This window comes from Brassica napus, chromosome C2 (assembly GCF_020379485.1).
Source record: "Brassica napus cultivar Da-Ae chromosome C2, Da-Ae, whole genome shotgun sequence".
NCBI classification, from domain to species: Eukaryota; Viridiplantae; Streptophyta; class Magnoliopsida; order Brassicales; family Brassicaceae; genus Brassica; species Brassica napus.
In genome coordinates, this window is record NC_063445.1 from 25,031,750 (window position 1) to 25,052,250 (window position 20,501).

General features: G+C 36.2%; 4 protein-coding genes and 1 non-coding gene across 7 annotated transcripts; 4 read left to right on the top strand and 1 right to left on the bottom strand.

The window, feature by feature from the left end:
* Positions 1–6,201: 6,201 nt before the first annotated feature.
* Positions 6,202–8,526, top strand: LOC111211440 (probable 1-acyl-sn-glycerol-3-phosphate acyltransferase 4). The gene is made up of 3 exons (XM_022712532.2): positions 6,202–6,552; positions 7,225–7,803; positions 7,886–8,526. The coding sequence occupies exons 2-3, from the start codon at positions 7,241–7,243 to the stop codon at positions 8,463–8,465; spliced, it is 1,143 nt and encodes a 380-aa protein (XP_022568253.1). The 5' UTR covers positions 6,202–6,552; positions 7,225–7,240; the 3' UTR covers positions 8,466–8,526.
* An 815-nt stretch (positions 8,527–9,341) lies between these two features.
* Positions 9,342–10,447, top strand: LOC111211441 (pathogenesis-related protein 5). Its single transcript, XM_022712533.2, has 2 exons — positions 9,342–9,489; positions 9,576–10,447. The coding sequence occupies exons 1-2, from the start codon at positions 9,441–9,443 to the stop codon at positions 10,268–10,270; spliced, it is 744 nt and encodes a 247-aa protein (XP_022568254.1). The 5' UTR covers positions 9,342–9,440; the 3' UTR covers positions 10,271–10,447.
* A 1,108-nt stretch (positions 10,448–11,555) lies between these two features.
* Positions 11,556–13,877, bottom strand: LOC111211436. Of its 3 annotated transcripts, none has more exons than XM_022712530.2 (6): positions 13,327–13,848; positions 12,477–12,603; positions 12,262–12,401; positions 12,125–12,184; positions 11,953–12,021; positions 11,556–11,880 (listed from the first exon to the last, which is right to left on the bottom strand). In XM_022712530.2, exons 1-6 carry the CDS (start codon positions 13,537–13,539, stop codon positions 11,782–11,784), a joined length of 708 nt encoding a protein of 235 aa, XP_022568251.1. In that variant the 5' UTR covers positions 13,540–13,848; the 3' UTR covers positions 11,556–11,781. The 3 variants fall into 3 exon arrangements, with proteins under 3 accessions (XP_022568251.1, XP_022568250.1, XP_022568249.1); XM_022712529.2 differs by having other exon boundaries at positions 12,125–12,187; positions 13,327–13,835; XM_022712528.2 differs by having other exon boundaries at positions 12,125–12,187; positions 12,262–12,603; positions 13,327–13,877.
* A 1,167-nt stretch (positions 13,878–15,044) lies between these two features.
* On the top strand, positions 15,045–15,116 carry TRNAD-GUC. The gene has a single exon. It is a non-coding gene; the product is annotated as a tRNA-Asp (tRNA).
* A 1,021-nt stretch (positions 15,117–16,137) lies between these two features.
* LOC125582274 lies at positions 16,138–19,046 on the top strand. The gene is made up of 5 exons (XM_048748878.1): positions 16,138–16,321; positions 16,376–16,449; positions 16,744–16,854; positions 16,949–17,051; positions 17,251–19,046. The coding sequence occupies exons 1-5, from the start codon at positions 16,138–16,140 to the stop codon at positions 19,044–19,046; spliced, it is 2,268 nt and encodes a 755-aa protein (XP_048604835.1).
* Positions 19,047–20,501: the final 1,455 nt, after the last annotated feature.

The window sequence follows — 20,501 nt, forward strand, 5'->3', positions numbered from 1 at the left end:
AGGAAGGCCTCCTTGGCATCTCCCCTTGAACAGTCATCCTCTGTACTGCATCCCTAGAATAGGACTCCATCTTTTTGAAGAATCTCTTTCAGCTTCCTAAGCGAAGAAGAGTTTAAAACGGGAGATTAGTCTCTGAAAATGTAACAGTGGTACAATGATTGTGGCAACAAGCTTAGATTTACTTTGACTACTACCTATGCGTTAGTGTTCCAAAAAGCAACTCACTAGTCATAAACTTACCAGCATAGACGCTGCACGAGCAGATAGATTTCTTTGCTTTGTAAAATCAGCATATTTCTCAGATAGTATCGTTGTTGATGCAGTATCACTACTTGAATCTTTTGTCGAGCTATTTAAATCCTACATAATGGAAAAAAAAAAGATCAAAACAAAGAACTTAAGTAGTACGGTTGATGAGTATTCTACAAAATGCTCTTAAAGAGATTAGAAGTACATTAATGCCAGGGCGAAAGAAAGGGCAGTCGAATATAACTTGTAAAGTAAAAGTCTCGAGGCTGTGACCAACTCCAAAACCAACCTTTGCCTCTTTGTAGCTGAAATGGACTTTTCAAGGGTCCTAATTCAAATCATGTAATATTTAAGATGCCAATCCATTTCTAAGAGTTTTAATGCAGAGAGAATTCAGGTTCAAACTTAAGCTAAATGCAATCAAAGTGATGAGGTGATTCAATCAAGCTAACAAGGTTCTAAAACAACTAACTAGCAACTTTCAAGCAAATGGATAAAGGAGGACACATGGGTATAGGAATTTGATGTCAAATGATTAAGATTCAATCTAAAATGGCAAGGTTTCAATCAACATATTTCCCTAAGTCTAGATAACAATTCTAAGCTAGTTCTTTGTCAAGACAAAAGCTCATTTACTCTCATTGATCAAACATCAAATGCCTTTGGTTTGTGTCAATCAAGCAATCATTAATAACAGATCATTCAACTTTCTAAGCTTCCCTAACATCAAATGCCTTTGGTAAGGTAAGCTAAGAGCATGTTGAGTTGGCTCAGACATTTCATCGAACACCTCCCGGACAATGAAATATCTAGATATCTAATCCAAATTGGCCAACTCTAGATTAGCATTAAGATCACTCAATCAAGCAAGGAAACATATTAATCTATTATAAACATTCTATATCATTACTTAATCATCCTAGCCCATGAATCCAAAGATGACTACTCACTCATTATCATGGTAGACACTAAATCATTAGTTGATCTAAGTCTAAACATGATTAATGATCAAAGCAATCAAGTAAACACAAAAGAATATGATCAAGATTAGATCTTTCACCCAAAAGTGGCTTTTGATTTGATAGAAAACAAGATATCCCCTAAAATTATGTCTAAAAAGTATTTATAGTGGCCTAAAAACGAGCTGGGTCGACCCAACAAACATGGGTTGACCCAAGATAATTTGGGTAAAAAGTTAGCAAAAACAGAAGTGTAGATTTTTCTAAGTGTCGCAGCTGGTTTTCGACACGCGTCTTCAGGCCGCTGCAACAAGTACATATGGGGCAGGGGCGTGTGCATTTTCCCAGCGGTTTGGCTTGGCCGCTGGAACAGTTGGGAACTCGTCTTATGAACCAAAATCACCATTCTTGTCTCTAAACCATCTCCAAAGGTTCCAAACTCACCAAATGGCATCTTCATCACCTAATGGAAACAAATATATATGCAATGCACCTAAATCTACTCTAAATGCATCTAAATGGACGCATTGAGAACTAAAATGATCGCTAAAACTACGCAAATACACAAGATATCAGTAGTTTCTAGAATCTGTAGATAACTAAGAGAGTTCAAGGATTGAATACAAGCTCTAAGATGCTATCAAAAGAAACTTACTGTTGTGACTTCTGAAGCTTCAAGTTCTGTAAGATCTTTATGCATCACGTCGATAAAGTTTTCATGCATCCCCTGGATAAAAGTTAAGAACCATATATTAACAATGACAATAACTTTTTGAGTATATATACCATTGGGTGACAAAAGTATGCTTACACTTATCAGAGCAGAGGCTGCCATAGAAACAGCATTGTTCGCATTTCTTAGCGCCTCGTCCAGAGTCACCAAATCCTTCTGCAGTAAAATCTCTATGTCGATATCTGTAACAAGCTCAGATCAAAGTCAGTTCATGACCAGCAGAGCAACTAGAACAAAAAAGGTAGCTTTTTCTAATAGAATTACCTATACAGAGACTAGTGTGTTGCTACAGTTTTCTAGCCATTTCGTTAACCTGCACACAACCTGAGAACTTAGAAAAAGATAAAGAAACAAACTCCAATCAACAAGAAACGCCTTCGCCCTTCAAAGGTGAAAGGCCTTAATAGCACAGAAACAGCTAAGGTAACTTTGGATCTCAATGCACAGAAACATATCCAGCACTAGCCACCTGGTCAGGGGAAGAGTTTAAGCAGAATCAGATACAAGACCATTACTAAATACATCGTGGCCACATGGAAATGCAAAAGAATTGAAAAAAAAAATTGTAGGCAAGAAAAGTACAAACGAGGATGAAGGCCCTTGGACCTCAATGAACTCAGCTCCACGCTCGTCTCTCTCCACAGTGGCATGTCTCTGTAGTTTTGAAGCAGAGGGGAGGGAAATATCCGTTGGAACAATTAATTGGTTAACTAGACCCCGCGCGGATATGAATTTTCGGTTTTTGTTTATTTATTTAACTAAATGATGTATTTGTAATATTTGATGTATTATATTAACCAAGTAAATAATTTTTTTGGCATCTTAAACCATCCATTTATGACGAATATTCGATATCATATAAAAAATTGAACAAATAGACGTAATTAGAGAATTGTAGACGATATATAAAAACAATGGTTATTAATGTAAAATATGAAGAAATATTATATTATGACTTATGAGGTGTTATTGGTTTATATATTTTGATTGATTTAGAAATCCATATAGTATTTATAAATCCAAGTAAAATATGTAAATCCGGAGGTTTTCCCTCGGATTTGAGTCTTTGTATTTTTAACTAAAAAATCCAAACAAATCCATTCAAATCTATTATTAAATCAAATATATTAGTAAATCCGTACGATTGAATAACACTTGATTTGATATAGAATTTATAAATCATTAAACCAATAACACATGATTTTAATACAGATTTGAAAATCATATAACCAATAGCACTAGATTTAGTTCGGATTTTCAAATCCATTAAAATACAACAACCAATAACCCCTACTTAGTACGGCATAAAAGATTATAAATTAGTTATACATGTTTAAATAAAATAAAATGATTTTTAAACTTCTATGAAAAATTTAACATATAAAAAAGGGCGATGAATTAGTCATCAAATTGTAAATAATTTCATTATTTTATTAATAATAAATTATTTATAGTCTTTGTTTTTCGTCAAGATAATTATTAAATGTCCATAACATTAATATGTTAAAAGGTCATATTATGAAAGCTCATGTTGTAACCGTTTTTTTTTCCGGGAAATGTAACAAAAAAAATTACCTTTAACTCTTCGTTTTGTTTAAGTTCTGTGTCGGTAAAAGATTAAAAAAAATCTCTCTATCTTTTTCAATGTTCAATTTGACGCTTATTATACGAAAATCATACGCAAATGTAGGCAATTGGTTGGAATCTCTATATCTTTATATTCTTATAAATTTTAAATTTATTGTTTCATCTTCTGCAAGCAAATCAATTACTGAAGTAATAGATCAATTGGTTGGAATCAAATCTATTCTTATAATTAGTGTAATTATGGTTATAGTTTCTATATTTAATAGATACATTAAAGATACGACATTGAAGATATTTTGTTTTGATTAATAGAAAATATTGGATTTTGAGTTTGTATTTATTGATTTGTTTTTTTTATAAAGCTTAGAAAATCAATGAGATGATTGGTTTGTTGATATCCTATAAAGAAAACGAAAGCTGTAGGTGGTTTGAATATTGTACATCGATCGATGCATGATGTAAGTTGACTATATAAAACTTGAGCATGATCATTTCAAACTAAAACATAGGTAGGTTATATGCATTTGTTATATTGTAGTTAATATATTTTAAATATTACATAAGTCAAGTGATTCACATTTTCGTAAAAATAAAATTCAAGTTCATTATTGGGCCGTACTCGTCCGTAATAAGCTACGTTAAATATGATGTATTTTTAGGTTCATTTAATGACATTAAGTTTAAATTTGATTAAGAAAAATTCATTAATTTAACTGGAAAAGACAAAAATTAAAATAGGTAGGTTCATTTAATGACATTAAATTTAAATTTGATTAAGGAAAACTCATTAATTTAACTGGAAAAGATAAACATTAAAATATGTAGTTTAATTTAATTCTCAGTGGCATGGAAGTGTAAATAAGTTAAAAAATTTAGAGATATTTTTAATGGGTACTTCTCTTTTAATAATAGAGATTGTGAATAAACCCTCGTTACGTTTTATGTTATATAGTCCCCTGTTGTGTTTTATTTACATATATATATACATACCCCTGGTTGTAAGTTGACGAATCGAGGGAGCGGAGAATATTACCTTTCTGAACCCGATCAGTCACGTCCTCGTATTTTTGGTCTACTATCACTTTTAAGTTTTATACTAGACTTTACTTTTTGGTCAATGATATCTTATAAATCAAATATTTCTAAAGATCTATTAACAAAAAAAGAAGGTATCTTTCGTAGTCTAATAATTTAATGAGTCCAATGTATTTAGGAGAAGAAAATGTTCTTTAATCAACCACTAGAGATTTAGAGAAGACAATTTTGTATAATATACTAAAGTCCTGTTCGTTTGGTTGCCGCAGGTTTCGGCGTCAGCGGCAGCGTCAGCGGCGGCGGCAGCGTCAATGAGGACAGTTGTTGTTCGTTTCGCAGACGCTGACGCTGCCGCTGCCGCATACTATATCGCGACCGCAGATTTTATCGGCGTCAGCCGCAGGACGCGGCGTTCGGACACGGCGTCAGACGCAGTTTCCTGCGTCAACGAAACGAACAAGAGTTGACGCAGAATGTTGACGCTGCCGCTGCCGCCGGTACCTGCGGCAACCAAACGAACAACCCTTAAGAGAAATTCTTGGGTTCACCCCTAGAGTGATCATCTAGATTCACCAACCAATAGTGGTTGAGTATTTAATATTTGATATCTTTTAAAAAATGAACAAAATTGAATTTCCAAATAAGATTATATTTTTAAAATAAAACAATAAAAATACATAAAAATAGTTACAAAAAATAAATAAATAAATATTGTTAAACCGTTAGCAAAATACTAAATCCTATACCATAAATCCTAAACTCCAAACCCTAAATTATAAACCTTAAATCTTGGATAAACCGTAAACCATTGGAAAATTTTAAACCCTAAATCATACATTAAAAACTAAATCTTAATAACACTAAACCCTAATCACTAAACTCTAAACCCTTGGATAAACCCTAAACCCTTGGATAAATCATAAACTCTAAATCAAAAATATTTAAAATTAAACCCTTAGAGTTTATGATTTATCCAAGGGTTCAGAGTTTACCCAAGGATTTAGGGTTTAGTGATTAGGATTTACGGTTTAGTGTTATTAAAATTTAGTTTTTAATGTATGATTTAGGGTTTAAGATTTTCCAACGGTTTAGAGTTTATCCAAAGTTTAAGGTTTAACGTTTAGGGTTTAGGGTTTAGGGTTTAGGATTTAGGGTATAAGGTTTAGTATTTTGCTGAAGACTTAACAATATTAATTAATTTATTTTTTGTAACTATTTTTATTTATTTTTATTATTTTATTTTAAAAATATAATCTAATTTGGATATTCAATTTTATTTTCTTTTTTAAAAGATATCAAATACTCAAACACTATTGCATGGTGAACCCAAGAATTTCTCGTATACTAACTTCAAACTAAACTAAATATTAATATACATACTTTTGGAACTACAGATACGATTTTATCTTGAGCATGTTCAAGCAACCTGTTTAATTGCATATTTGCATCTAATAAGATGAAAATAATAGAACATGTGGGTCTCCAAATAAATAAATAAAAACTTAGATCTAAAAGTTTTTAGATCCAGCTTTATAAGAAAAAGGCAGCGTGTTAATTTAATTTAAATAAAGAAAATAAAGAAAAAGCGTGATTTTCTTCTTTTTTGTTTGGTACAAATAAAATGGGTTTTTTATTTATTTTATTTTATTAAAGAGGTTGCTTCACGTTTGAGTTTCGTTCAAAGTGTAACAAACACCCCAGGAGAATATTATCGGGTGGTCGTCGCAAAAGTGTCAGCTTCGAGGATTTGTCTTCGCGGCGGCTTTTTAGACCTTGTCGTATACTGCCAATTAGATTGGTTGATTTACGGTACACCCTACCGTCTCTGATCATATCTCTAATCAGATTTGGATCCTTCTACGAAACTTTGGTTCTGAGATTCACATTCATTCATTCATTCCTCTGTTCCATTATAACGTTTTATCCTTCTTCCTTCCTTCCCTCTTCAACAACTTGGCTTCACCCTCCCTCCCTCTCTAGCTTCTCCAGGTACTCTTATTCTCTTCGTCGTATCGTCTGTAGATTTTGTTATTGCTTTGTCGTCCAGACACGCTAGAGTAGTGTTTTTCTCTTTGTTCTGTCTCTATGGTGTCTTTTTATCACGTGGGATCTGAATTTTCATTAGTTTTGCGGTATTCACAAGTGTTTCCCAATTTGGGAATGTTTTCTTTGTGCTTCTGTTTTGAATAGTGATTGTTAATACTCAATTTTGATTGGAGTCTATTCAGCTTCTAGAGTCTAATAAGTATGTGCTAAAAAAGACAACCATCTATGTTCCATCATTATTCTCTGGGTTTTGAAATTGTAACTATTGAGAAATTCCGCGAATTAAACTCGAAAAAAAAGCAAAAAGAATTAAAGAGAAAGAAGCTATTAAAATAAATATCTAGTTTAGGATTTATTCGTGTTGATCATGTGAATGAATTACTTTTTGTTACAGTAGTAAGTTTTCATTTTCACTAAAGGAAGTTTCTCGAAAAATCTAAAAAGAATACTGTAACAAAGTGATCTTTGCACATGATTGTTGGAGAAGGAACTATATGTGATCTCTGCTTCTTTTTCTTTTTGAGCTTAGAGTTAACATTGTTGTTTCTATTGGTTTCCTAGTCTCTTGTCTGAAATTTATGTTGGCATTGAGTTTTTGTCTTTGACACTTTTAAGGTTTTATCTGGAAAAGATGGAAGTTACCGGGGACTCTGATAACTTAAAGAACCGCCCCTTGACTCCTCTTAGGACTCTGAGGGGTCTCATCATCTTACTCATCTTCCTCTCTACTGCTTTCATGTTCCTCATCTACTTCGCACCACCTTTTGCTCTAGCTCTACGCCTTCTCAGCGTCCACCAATCTAGAAAATCTATATCCTTCATCTTTGGTCACTGGCTAGCTCTATGGCCTTACCTCTTCGAAACGATCAACGGAACAACAGTAATTTTCTCCGGAGACACCCTTCCCGTAGAGAAACGTGTTTTGCTAATAGCAAACCACAGGACAGAGGTGGACTGGATGTATCTTTGGAACATCGCATTGAGGAAAGGCTGTCTTGGCTACATCAAGTACGTCCTCAAGAGCAGCTTGATGAGGCTGCCTATCTTCGGATGGGGGTTTCATGTTCTTGAGTTTATACCAGTTGAGAGGAAGCGTGAGGTCGACGAGCCTGTTATGCTTCAAATGCTTTCATCGTTTAAAGACCCTCGTGAGCCCTTGTGGCTAGCTCTCTTCCCTGAAGGAACTGACTTCACGTATACTACATGTTTCCCTCTCTGACTTCAATTACATGTGAGTTCTGTGACGTGTGTTTAACCTTTGTTGTTGGATATGCAGTGAAGAGAAATGCAAGAGAAGCCAAAAGTTTGCAGCCGAAGCTGGTCTTCCAACACTATCAAACGTACTTTTACCGAAGACAAGAGGCTTCAGCGTTTGCTTAGATGCTCTACATAACTCTTTGGATGCAGTTTATGATTTGACTATAGCGTATAAGCCTCGCTGCCCATCTTTCATGGACAATGTATTCGGAACTGATCCTTCAGAAGTTCACATCCACGTTAAGCGAGTTCTAACAAAGGAGATTCCAGCAAGCGAGGCAGAGTCTTCTGCTTGGTTAATGGATTCGTTTAAGTCCAAGGACAGGCTGCTATCTGATTTCAATGCTCAAGGGCAGTTCCCAAATCAAAGACCAGAAGAAGAACTATCTATTCTCAAGTGCATTGCAACATTTGGAGTGATAGTATCTTTGACGGTACTGTTTCTTTATCTGACCTTGTATTCACATAGCTGTTTCAAAGTATATGTTGGTCTAAGCTTCACATATTTGTCTTTTGCTACTTATTATAAGTTCCGGCCCTCACCATCTGTTGGTTGTTGTAAAGGAGGTTCTTCTTGTAAAGAAGCAAAAACCCATTAACTCTGTTGTACATACATTTTTTTCAGACAAAAATTTACAGGATGAAAAGATTTGTTCGCTATTTTTTTAATTGTTGTTTATATTAATTTACTTGTTTAGTTCTGTTCCATGTTCTTCTCTTGATACTCAAGTATTCATTTAGACTTGTATATTTATTTTCATTGTGGTTGTGTCAAGCTGTTTAGTCTTTGCAGTAGCCACTGTGGGAAATTCCTTGTAGGAACTGTGAAACTAAACTCTTGTGTTCACTGAGTTAGAAACAACAATAGGTCATCAACTCTTTGTAGTCGAAAAGTGTTCTATATAACTAGTAAAGAAAGTTCCCATCTGAGCAAGACTTTGTCAGTGATGGAAGACGCAAGTAAACTGCTTAATTTTGTCCCAAAAGGATGCTACCTTCTTCTAAAGGTGATGCAAGAGAGAAGACCGGTGCCTGTGCTCTTTAACTGCTCCATTAGATCATCTTTTCAAGAAGAGAATGTATAGAATTGCTTGTTTTATTTACATGCATTTTGCTTGTTCACATGTCATCTGATTATCCAAGTAGGTGGAAGTGAGATTAGGTTAGCTTTGATAGAACTACCTATAAACTTGCTTTACCTTTTCGGTTGGGAAAACGTGTTCTTGTGAGGTAGATTAGACAAGAAACTTGTATAAATGTGCACATTAAAAGATTCAAGACATGCAAATACAACTTCATTTGGGAAAAAGAGAGTGCAACAAAAATGCATAAACGTAAATGATACCGTGTCATTAAGTTTATAAAAGAATCAAATTATAAAGTTTAATTTTTTATATTATATTAAACATTTAAAGCAAAAATAAAATTCATAGTGATAAAGAAGATTGGACCAAGAAGAGTAGAATTTTCTAGTGACCATCACTCATATAAATAGATGATCCGTGACAGTAACTCATATTCATCATCATCATCAACATTGCATAACACACACTAAACTAAACCCTAATAAAAAGATGGCGAATCTCTCCAGTATTCACATTCTCTTCTTTGCGTTCATCACAAGTAACAACAACAACAACACTCTGTTTTTCTTTCGTTTCACTTTCACTTATGCCTTTATAACAGTTGTTTGTGTAATGATATTGCAGGCGGCGTTGCAGTTTCCGCCACCGTCTTCACTTTGGAAAACAGTTGCCCCTACACCGTGTGGCCGGGAATCCTCTCCGGCAACACCAACACCCTCGGCGAAGGCGGGTTTCCCTTGACTCCCGGCGCTTCCATACAGCTCAACGCTCCTCCGGGATGGTCAGGACGTTTCTGGGCTCGTACCGGCTGCAGCTTTGACTCCTCCGGCCGCGGCACCTGCGTCACCGGAGACTGCGGCGGCGCTTTAAAATGTACCGGGAATGGAGTTCCTCCAGCCACTCTTGCCGAGTTCACCGTCGGATCAAGCAACTCCGGCATGGATTTCTACGACGTGAGCCTCGTTGACGGTTACAACGTCAAGATGGGGATTAGACCACAGGGAGGATCCGGAGATTGTCGTTACGCAGGATGCGTCTCCGACATCAACGAGATTTGTCCTAGCGAGCTTCGGATCATGGATCCGCAGAACGGTGGTATCGTGGCGGCGTGTAAGAGCGCCTGCGCGGCGTTTAACTCGCCGGAGTTTTGTTGTACTGGTGCTCACGCGACGCCGCAAACTTGTTCTCCGACGCAGTACTCGACTATGTTTAAGAACGCTTGCCCTAGCGCTTATAGTTATGCCTATGACGACGCGACGAGTTCCTTCACTTGTAATGGAGCTAACTACTTGATCACTTTCTGCCCGGCCCGTTCTTAAAAGATCTCCGGTTTAGACGCGGTCGGGTTTCTCTTAAAGATTAATATCTTCTTCCGTTTTTAATGATCCTTTTTTAAGTGTTCAGTTGTTACACTAATCCCATCTGCATTGTTCAATACAATGAAATAATATGAATGAAACAGATATAAAAAGATTTATGTGCTGACTTAATAATCATTGTTAATTAGCCCTTTGAACTATAATTACTTATTAGTTGTATTCCATGATGCTCTCTTGAAGATCACACATTCATTGACTCGTATCATAAGCTGTTTGTGTCTTGCAATTGCCGTTCATTGACTCGTATCATAAGCTGTTTGTGTCTTGCAATTGCCGTGGAGCAAGAGAACTTTGTATACGTGAAACTCTTTGTGTTCACTGAGTTAGAAACAACAGGATGTCATTTACCCGTGTTGTTGTCAAGGGGGTGTTCTAAATTGTAGAAAAGGTTTTTTATCTGAACAAAACTATGTTGGTGATGGAAGAAGCATAGAAGCCAAAATTTTGTTCCAAAAGGATGTTGCCTTCTTTTTGAAGGTGATGAGAGAGAGAGAGAGAGAGAAGACATTCGCTTGGGCTCTTTAACTGCTCCATTAGATCATCCTTTCAGGAAATACATACATGTAGCATTCTCCTCTTTTATTTATATCCCTTTGCTTGTTCACGTGTCATCATCTTATCTCCTTATCTGAGTAGGTGCAAGTGAGATCAGGTTAGTTTTGATAAAACCAACTTTGAACTCTCTTTCTTTTTCCTACCTTTTTTGGTTGGGAAAAAGTCTTACAAACCCAAAACCAAACAAGTCTTTGGTGTCCGTTTGCTGCGACATGTGACCAGTCGTAGATCGCAGCTAAGTTGTTCTTTTTGATATCGCATGATTGAAATTGTGATTAGTCGCAAGTAGCTATTTTATAATATGCTCTAACGGTTTAAAATTAAAATTTTAGCGATTTTTAATTATTTTTTTCCGCGATTAGTCTCTACGACTAGTCGCAAAATCCCCAATACATACTGAGAACAACATTTGGTTGCATGTCGAAGTCTTCGCTGGTCGCAACAACATCAAAACGAAGAGGGTTTATATATTACATTTTGACTGTCATAATTCATCAACTCACTGGTTTTGCATGTCGTTTCTTTTGCTTATCATGCACGGAAAGCTTATGACTTTGTATATTACCTTCTTCGATTTTTAGATTTGTTTTAAGTATTCAGTTCACATTTGTATCTTTTTAAAAATTTATAAACTATTTATCCTTAGGAAAAAAGAAACTTATACCTCAGATTCTTTGCAATACGTATATAAAGATAGATGCTTAATTAGATACTAGAAACGCTACTTTGTGTTTAGGTCATTGCTTCTTGATGTACTTACATGAGCAAAATAACAACATCTACTGTTAACCCAAAAGAGACATAGGCTTAACTACTGATCAACCTTTTAAGCCACGGTTTAAAAATATGTGACCGTCCGTTAGTCCATTTAAGAGCTTTAGCTGTTGCATTTAAGATCAGTGTTTCTGGTGTTCTCTTAAATTCCACCTGCAAGCTTTCTTCATTCCTTTTGCAGCTTGAACGAATCCCATAATAACCTGAAGCTCATCCATTTCCTGTAAACAAGAGAGCAGATATTGTAGCTTCTGGCACTTGTGATTTCAGTTGTTCAAGAAGAGGAATGTTACCTGAGACATGAAGTGTCTCTGAACAATCTCAAGTAGCTGCTCCTTTGACGGATTAGGAAGTGTATCCACCTTATTAAAACAATACACACATCTTGTCAAAAAACAAAAACTCTTATCCACAATTAACGGTGACTAATGAGAGTGTAAAAGAAGATTGTTCCTTTTGACTCACGAGGTTAAAATGTCGTATGTATCTCTGTAATGCAGGCATATCCAATTTGCTAAGATCAACCTTCTGCAATAAAACCACATATTGTAACACCAAAAACTTTAAAATGCATATCCAACAAGTCCAAAGACATTAATTACCATGTTCACACGAGGAGTAATAGTCGAGCTTTTTGAGTGTGCGTCAGAAGATAAGGCCCTGCACATTGCCTTATGTGATAATCGCGCTGATCTGTATCCTCTTTGCTTCGACTTGTGAGGCTTCAAAGTGTCTTCACATGCTGCAACACACACGATCAAAGAACATTCAACTTCGAAGAGTTGACAGATTTTTTCCGACAAGGAACCAAGCTTACTCATATCAGATGGATTCCATTGCGTATGCTCGACTTCAACATCATCGTCTTCTTCGTTTCCTGTAGGAGCTTCAATGACACTAAGCGCATTCCTCTGCAACTTCACTTCGATTCCATTTGTCAAAACCTTAATAAGAAGATTCACATCAGTTAAAAGTTTTAGACTTTTTAGGGAAATGTGAATGCTGGGAGACAAGAAATTGATATAAGTAAAATAATATGCATTGGGTCATGAACAAATCGTATTAAGATAGTATACCTCAACAAATTGATTTAAAAAAAAAATGTTTACACAAACCTTGCTAGAAATGCAAAAACCAATTTTATTTTGAAACAACAAAATTACTTATAGTAAAAACTGAGTACTAATCAAACAGTAACTCAAGGGAATGGTGCAGTGAGTAATGATCAAATAAAGTAAGTTTATAACAATTAAAAACTAATTAAGCAGCCTAATGAAATTGGGTACTGAGTGAAAATGACACATCTGAAACAACAAAACCCTAATTAATATTAAAATTAGTGACAAAGTAAAAGCTAGCTTGAACCCACAAAAGATGAAAAAAGGATAAGGATATTGAGGAGGAAAAAAAAGTTAAAATAAATACAAAAAAAAAAGTGAAGATCGTAATGATGCAATTTAGAATAAAGTTAGAATTTTTAAGGACAATCAGTCCCATCGAATGTTCTTTTTTGCTTTTCTTTTGATCCATTTTGATTCAGCAACATCGAACTTACTACCATTGATTTGCTTGCATTATTGAGATTTAAAGCTCGAACCTTGTAATAATTTCAGATATGTAGTAAAAAAAAAGGAAGAAGCTTGGAGGGTGGTGATTATTGATCTCACCAGCCAATGCCAACCACCGAGTCCGACGGCTTTCTGAACAACGCCTTGAAGACCGACGAGGACAGATTTGGTACGGTTGTTTCCGGTGACGACAACTTTTGTATGGCGTGGCAGGACGGTTAATTCTTCTTCGCTACTGCAATCACCGAAGCAATTCTGAAGCTGAGAGAATCCTCTGTTGAGGACGTTTGAGTCATCAGCAGCTTCCAGCATTTGTCTTCTCTTTGTTTTTTCACGACCAGAGAGAAATCGAGCAGAGAAATTAGGGTTTTTTTTAATCGGTGTCTGAGGAAGAAAGACAGAGTAAGCAGTGAGGGCAAAAGCAGAGTAAGAGAGAGAGAAAGAGACGAAGGTAGGGAAGGGACGATAGTGACTGCCTTCCTAGCACGAGTACCAATGCATTGTCAACACGTGGATTCTGTACTACAACCTATTTGCACAATGGAAACTGAGCGGTTTTCTTTTTTTGTCTTTAATGGTTCCACCTAAGGACTGTTTAATCCAGTTTAAATGATTTTTTGTTTTGCTAATGGTATGTTTACTGAAAACATCACTTCAATGAAAAATTCTAACTGAACACACTGATTAATTAATATTCTCAATTTGTAGGGTATTTTATTCGTTAAGACTTAAGAACATGCTATATTTTGTTGATATAATTTTCAGATTTTTTTTATTTAAACGAAAAAGTTGGATTGAATACTTTTGGTTAAATGCTTATGAACATTTAAGGTACTGATTTGTATTGGAATCCGAATTTTATGTTTTTAAAAGGGTTTAAATAGTTCAAAAGAAGAAGGAAACGAGGGCCACACTTCGTAACTTTTGTGCAATGTATACACGCCATCGACGTGAGTCTGAATGGTAGACCGATATATATTTGTGTAAAAGGACAGGCTTAATGGGCCCATCCTTTCGTATAATTACGATACTATCACTTTATTTGTTTATTTCTCCTTGGTCTCCATGATTTTGAATTTTTGAATCACCCCAGGACTGTATTAAATACTTGCCTCTCATGTATGATGTATCCATATCAAACAATTCACTAGAACCAAAGTTCATGGAGTGATTCTTATGTCATAACATTACTTAACATATACACCTATAAAAAGAGTCATATCACTTTTGTAAGTTTTAGGGTAAAATTTGAAAACATTTTTCTGTGAGTTTACAACTACATTTTAAAATGTTAAAAAGAAGTTGACAAGATAACATGGAAATCAACCAAGTGCTCTTGGCCTAGTGGTATTGGAACTCCGGCTGGAGTGCCCGCCCTGGGTTCGAGTCGCCTTGGCCACCTTCCCGCCTATAACCGTGCGTGCCCGGATGGAAGGCCTCGTGGGGATTAGTCTGGGCTTACTGCCTGGAACCCCACGGTCATCAGATCAAAAAAAGATAACATGGAAATAATCAGAAAAGCAAAACATATTTTTGAAAAAAGTCAAATACTTCGGCCTAAAAGCCCAAAAATGTTATAATAAGCAAATCAATTGGTGTTCAATACTCTAAATACTCAGAAACAGAAATAATCTAAACGTAAACAGCACTATTATGTAATTTCAATATTTATACAATCTTTTTCAGATTTAATTTAATGGAACAAATTTAAGACCACCCGGAATCTCCAAACCTAACAAAAAGATAGCTAGTTTGGACGTTAAGATGAAGGTGAACGTAATGAATTACATATATTTTGTATTAACTTTGCCAACAGAGTCGTTGTAGTATAGTGGTAAGTATTCCCGCCTGTCACGCGGGTGACCCGGGTTCGATCCTCGGCAACGGCGCTAAACTTTTTGCCTAATCTTGTTGAACCCTCTGATCCGATCCAAGAGTTACGTGCTCGCTTATTGAACCCTCTGATCCAATCATCCAACGAGTAATCTTCTCGCTAGAGTTGCTTAATACTTTTAAGACATGTGACACGCAAAGCTCCATCGTTTTTCCAAAAAAAAATAGCGACGTATTCTCATAAATTCATAAATAAATGAATTATGACGTCTATCATGTTTCAGAAGTCAGAGCTGCACATTCTATGACAAGGGAAAAAAATAGACGTCCACCTTCATTCGGCATACAATTATTTTGTGAAAGTAACTGTCCACCATACAAAAGTAAATATTACTAATATTACAGCCACACATTCTTACTCTTTTTATATTCTGAAAAAGAACATGATTCAGATAATAGCTTGTAAATATACTCAATAAAATCGTCTGGTTGGGTCTTGCTGTGGTACAAATTTTTGAACTATAATTTCTTTTATGAAATAAAATCAAATCCAATCAAATTAAGGACGAAGCAGTTAGAGAAAATGACACAAAGAACACCAAACAAAGTTTTCCTCCCCAAACTAGCATTCAGGATCAGAAATCACAAAAATAGGTTTCACTAAAGGGGTAATTTACCCTTATGCTCTCTTCTTTAAGTAATTAAAAAGAAAAAATTGAAATCAATTGTCACCGTCCTCGTTTCATCGCTTCTTCTTCTCCTCATCGTTGTCTTTCGTCGTCGTCGTCTCTCCCTCGTCGTCATCGTCGTCGTCTCTCCGTCGTCGTCATCGTCGTCGTCTCTCCGTCGTCGTCATCGTCGTCGTCTCTCCGTTGATCCATCGTCGTCGTCTCTCCGTTTATTTATCGTCGTCGTCGTTTCTCAATTGATCTGTCGTTTCTACGTCTATTCATCTCATTCTCTCTCTCGTGTGTCTGATTTGATTAAGGTTTGAATCATTTCATTTTGTTATACATTATCTAGTTTTTGTTATATATTATTCATTTGTTGATGAATTGAAGTTGATTTTGTAGAACAATGGAAGTTTTGTGCATTTGTGGACAATGGATCTCAAAAGAATCTCTCCAGTGGGAGTTTCTTGTTGATTTGAAGAGGAATGCATCAATCATTTCCATAGAAGAAGATCTACTGTATGAAGATTTGATGAAGATTGTCTCTGAAGATTTTAGTGTTAAAGAGGAAGAAATCAGTTTGAGTTATGGTATTTCATTGGATATGAAATGTATTATTGAAAGTTTCCCCCCACTCTCGATAGGTAATACTCGTCAGCTCAGAACTTTCATTTCCAAGACTAGAGCATTTGATGGAACCTGTCGTTTGTGTGTTAAGGTTTGTATGATTTTTTTTCTTCCTTAGACTTTTCAGGATATGCTTCCTAATCAAGTATTATGCCTTACAGAACTACTCGACTTTTGCAGGTTAGTACTGATCCAGCTAGCTGTAACACTCAAGCTTCTGATACATTTGCTTCTACTGTTCCATTGAATGCCAATCCAGTGATTCTTTCTACTGTGCAGAGAGAAAAACAGGTACATTGTCCCTAATTCCCTTTTTCTGTTTGTGTTTGCATGATATGCTTCATAATCAAGTATTATGCCTTACAGAACTACTCGACTTTTGCAGGTTAGTACTGATCCAGCTAGCTGTAACACTCAAGCTTCTGATACATTTGCTTCTACTGTTCCACTGAATGTCAATCCAATGATTCTTTCTACTGTGCAGAGAGAAAAACAGGTACATTGTCCCTAATTCCCTTTTTCCGTTTGTGTTTGCATGATATGCTTCATAATCAAGTATTATGCCATACAGAACTACTCGACTTTTGCAGAGTCTTCTATATGAAGGTGTTTCTGCAGTTCCTCTGAATGCTCTTCCGGATTTTAGCCCTGTTCATATTGGACTTTTGCAGTTTAGTACTGATCCAGCTAGCTGTAACACTCAAGCTTCTGATACATTTGCTTCTAATGTTCCATTGAATGCCAATCCAGTGATTCTTTCTACTGTGCAGAGAGAAAAACAGGTACATTGTCCCTAATTCCCTTTTTCTGTTTGTGTTTGCATGATATGCTTCATAATCAAGTATTATGCCTTACAGAACTACTCGACTTTTGCAGAGTCTTCTATATGAAGGTGTTTCTGCAGTTCCTCTGAATGCTCTTCCGGATTTTAGCCCTGTCCATATTGGACTTTCACCAACCACGAGAGGAGCTGGCGATATTAAGGTGAATAGCTATTTTAAGATAAAGAGAGAGTTGATGTTGAGGATGAAGAAATGGGCTTTAGAGTGGAAGTTTGAGTACAAGACTGTCTCTTCTAACAAGTCAAGAGTGCTTTTGAGTTGTGTTGATGAAAATATCACGTGGAGGATGCGTGCTATCAAGCTACCTCTTTCAGATTTTTTCGTTGTTAAAAAGTATGTTCATGAGCATACATGCGATACAACACACAGGAAAGCCAACCACAGACAAGCATCTGCAAAGTTGTTGGGTTCTTTGATTTGCAGCAATTATGGAGAAAAAAAGGAAGGTCTCAAACCGAAACAGATCATTGAACAGGTCAGGATGCTGCATGGTGTTCACATCAATTACAAACAAGCTTGGAGAGTGAGAGAAGAAGCTCAGATTTTGGTTAGAGGGACTCCTGAAGACAGCTATTACAATTTGTCTAGGTGGTTGTATAAAATCACAGAAACAAACCCTGGTTCCTTGACTTATCAACATGTGGATGCTGCAGGAAAGTTCAAGTATGCATTTGTGGCTTTTGGTCCTTCGATAAGGGGATTCTCATTGATGAGGAGAGTTATTGCAGTAGATGGTACATTTCTGAAGGGAAAATTCAATGGGACTTTATTGGCAGCTTGTGCTCAAGATGGGAATTATCATCTATATCCTCTCGCCTTTGCAGTGGTTGACGCAGAAAATGGCGCCTCTTGGAAATGGTTCTTTAGAGGTTTGAGCCAGAAGATCCCGGACGCTTCGGATCTTGTTTTTGTATCAGACAGGGCTAACTCCATTTCTTCAGCGTTGGAGGATGTATATCCCTTATCTCACCATGGAATTTGCAGGATCCATCTGCTCCGCAACATCACTCCTACATATGCGAAGACTGGGTTGCTACCTCTGGTGGAAAGCGCTGCTGATGCCTATACGTGTCACGAGTTCTGGTTAATCTTCAAGGACATAAAGGATAAATGTCCTGAATTGGCTAAGTATCTGGAAGATTCTGATTTTAGGAAGTGGGCACGAAGCTATGCGCCTGCGAACAGGTATAATATCATGACTACCAACATTGCAGAGTCTCTCAATTCTATGTTGAGGATGCCTCGTGAGTTGCCCATTATCTCTCTCCTTGAAACTATCAGATTGACGATGACCACTTGGTTTTTTGAGCGACGCGAAGCGGCTGCGAAACATAAGCACCTGGTTACTCCAAAAGTTGTGCAGAAATTGGTATCTAGGTTAGGGGCCGCAATGTTGTTGAATGTGTATCAAGTTGATCGAAGCGAGTTTGAGGTGAAGAATGAAACAATGAAGTTTGTTGTTGACTTGGAGAAGCGGCATTGCACATGTAATGTTTTCGACATTGACAAGATCCCCTGCATCCATGCCATCGCTGCTGCTAAGCATATCAAGAGAGATGAAAACCTTTTTGTTGATGCTTCTCACTTGACAGAAACGTGGGCTAAAGCTTATGCTGAAAGCATACATCCTGGTGGAGAGTTGTCAACGTCCACCTATCCAGAGAATATTGATGAACTGTCTTGCCCACCTCCATCTACCAAAAAGAAAAGTGGACGCCCTCCTACAAAGAGAAAGAGATCCGTTGGCGAGTTTGGGGTTCCTGGATCTAAATCTCAGTCCCACAAGTGCAGCAGATGTGGCACAGGAGGGCACAACAAGAGCACATGCGAGAGGCCTATAGGATGAAGTTCTACATTTTTATTGATTATTATTTGGATGTTGGCTATTTGATGGTTACATGATATGCACCAGACCATATACATTTTTTCTTTTGGAACCCTATCCCGAATAAGTATGATTTTTTCCAAATTTTGTAATATACAACATTATCTTTTGATCTCATTTCAATTCTTAGTTTAAACTTCTTTGCTAGAAAAAAACACAGTAATATTCAACTATTCTGGAATCCCATCCAGAAATCCCGAGTTCCTTTCCAAGGTTTATAATACAACATTTTCTGTTAAGAATATTTATGTGGAAAAGTATAACAAATGATTCTCCTCGGTCTAGCGGCTAAAACACTTATCTGTCGAAATTGTAATGCTTGACTCGACCCGGGTTCGATGCCCCTACTAATCAGAGTTTTTAAAAAAAAATTAAGTTGAATAAAAATAAAAGAAATATATTACTTTACTTACAACATGTAATGACTGAAATCAACTTGGCCTAGTGGCTACTACACCTTAATTCCCTCTTTCCTCCTAGTCATCTCCAGGTTCGAATCCTAGTAGATGTGTATATATATATTTTTTTTCCTCCAAAATTTGCAAATCACATTATCAAATTTTCCAAATATGTAGATATTAATCCTTAGTTTTGATCTCATTTCATTTTTTTCTAGTTTAAGAAAGAAGCACACTAATATTCATGTATATTATTCATGCATACTCTGGAAGCCCATCCTGAACTATCAAAGATCTTTCCAATGTATTATACTATAAATTGTATGGCTAAATTCAATTATGTGGAAGCAACTAACAGATGATTCTCCTCAGCCTAGCGGCTAAACCACCAAACCTATGATACCGAAACATTTGTTCGACCCGGGTTCGACTCTCCTACGAGTAATGGTTGATTTTTTTTTTTTGTTCAAGCATATATCTCAGGAATCGAAGAGTCTCTTCCAAACGACATCGAGTTGCTTGAAGATATTATCAAAGCTGATGGAAAATTTGATTTTTGTAATATACAACCTAGGTTTTAATGCATTACTCTCCAAAACTCCAAATCACAATTTGAAATTTCCTTATTTTTTGTACTATACAATCTTATCTTTTGATCTCATTTCAATTTTAGTTCAAATTTCTTTGCTAGAAAGAAACACAATAATATTCAACTATTCTGGAATCCCATCCTGAAACTCAGAGTTTCTTTCCAAAGTTTATAATATAACGTTTGCGATTAAATTCATCTATGTGGACACATATATCAGATGATTCACCTCAGCCTAGCGGCTACACCACCTATCTTTACAAATCTGAAACACTTGTCCCGACCTAGTTTCGATACCCCTTGGAATCAGATTTTTTTTTAAATTATAGTTGAATACAGATAAAAGAAATATATTCTGTTACTTACTTCACCTAACGATTGAAACACACTTGGTCTAGTGGTATACCTTATTCCGCCTTTCCTCCCAGA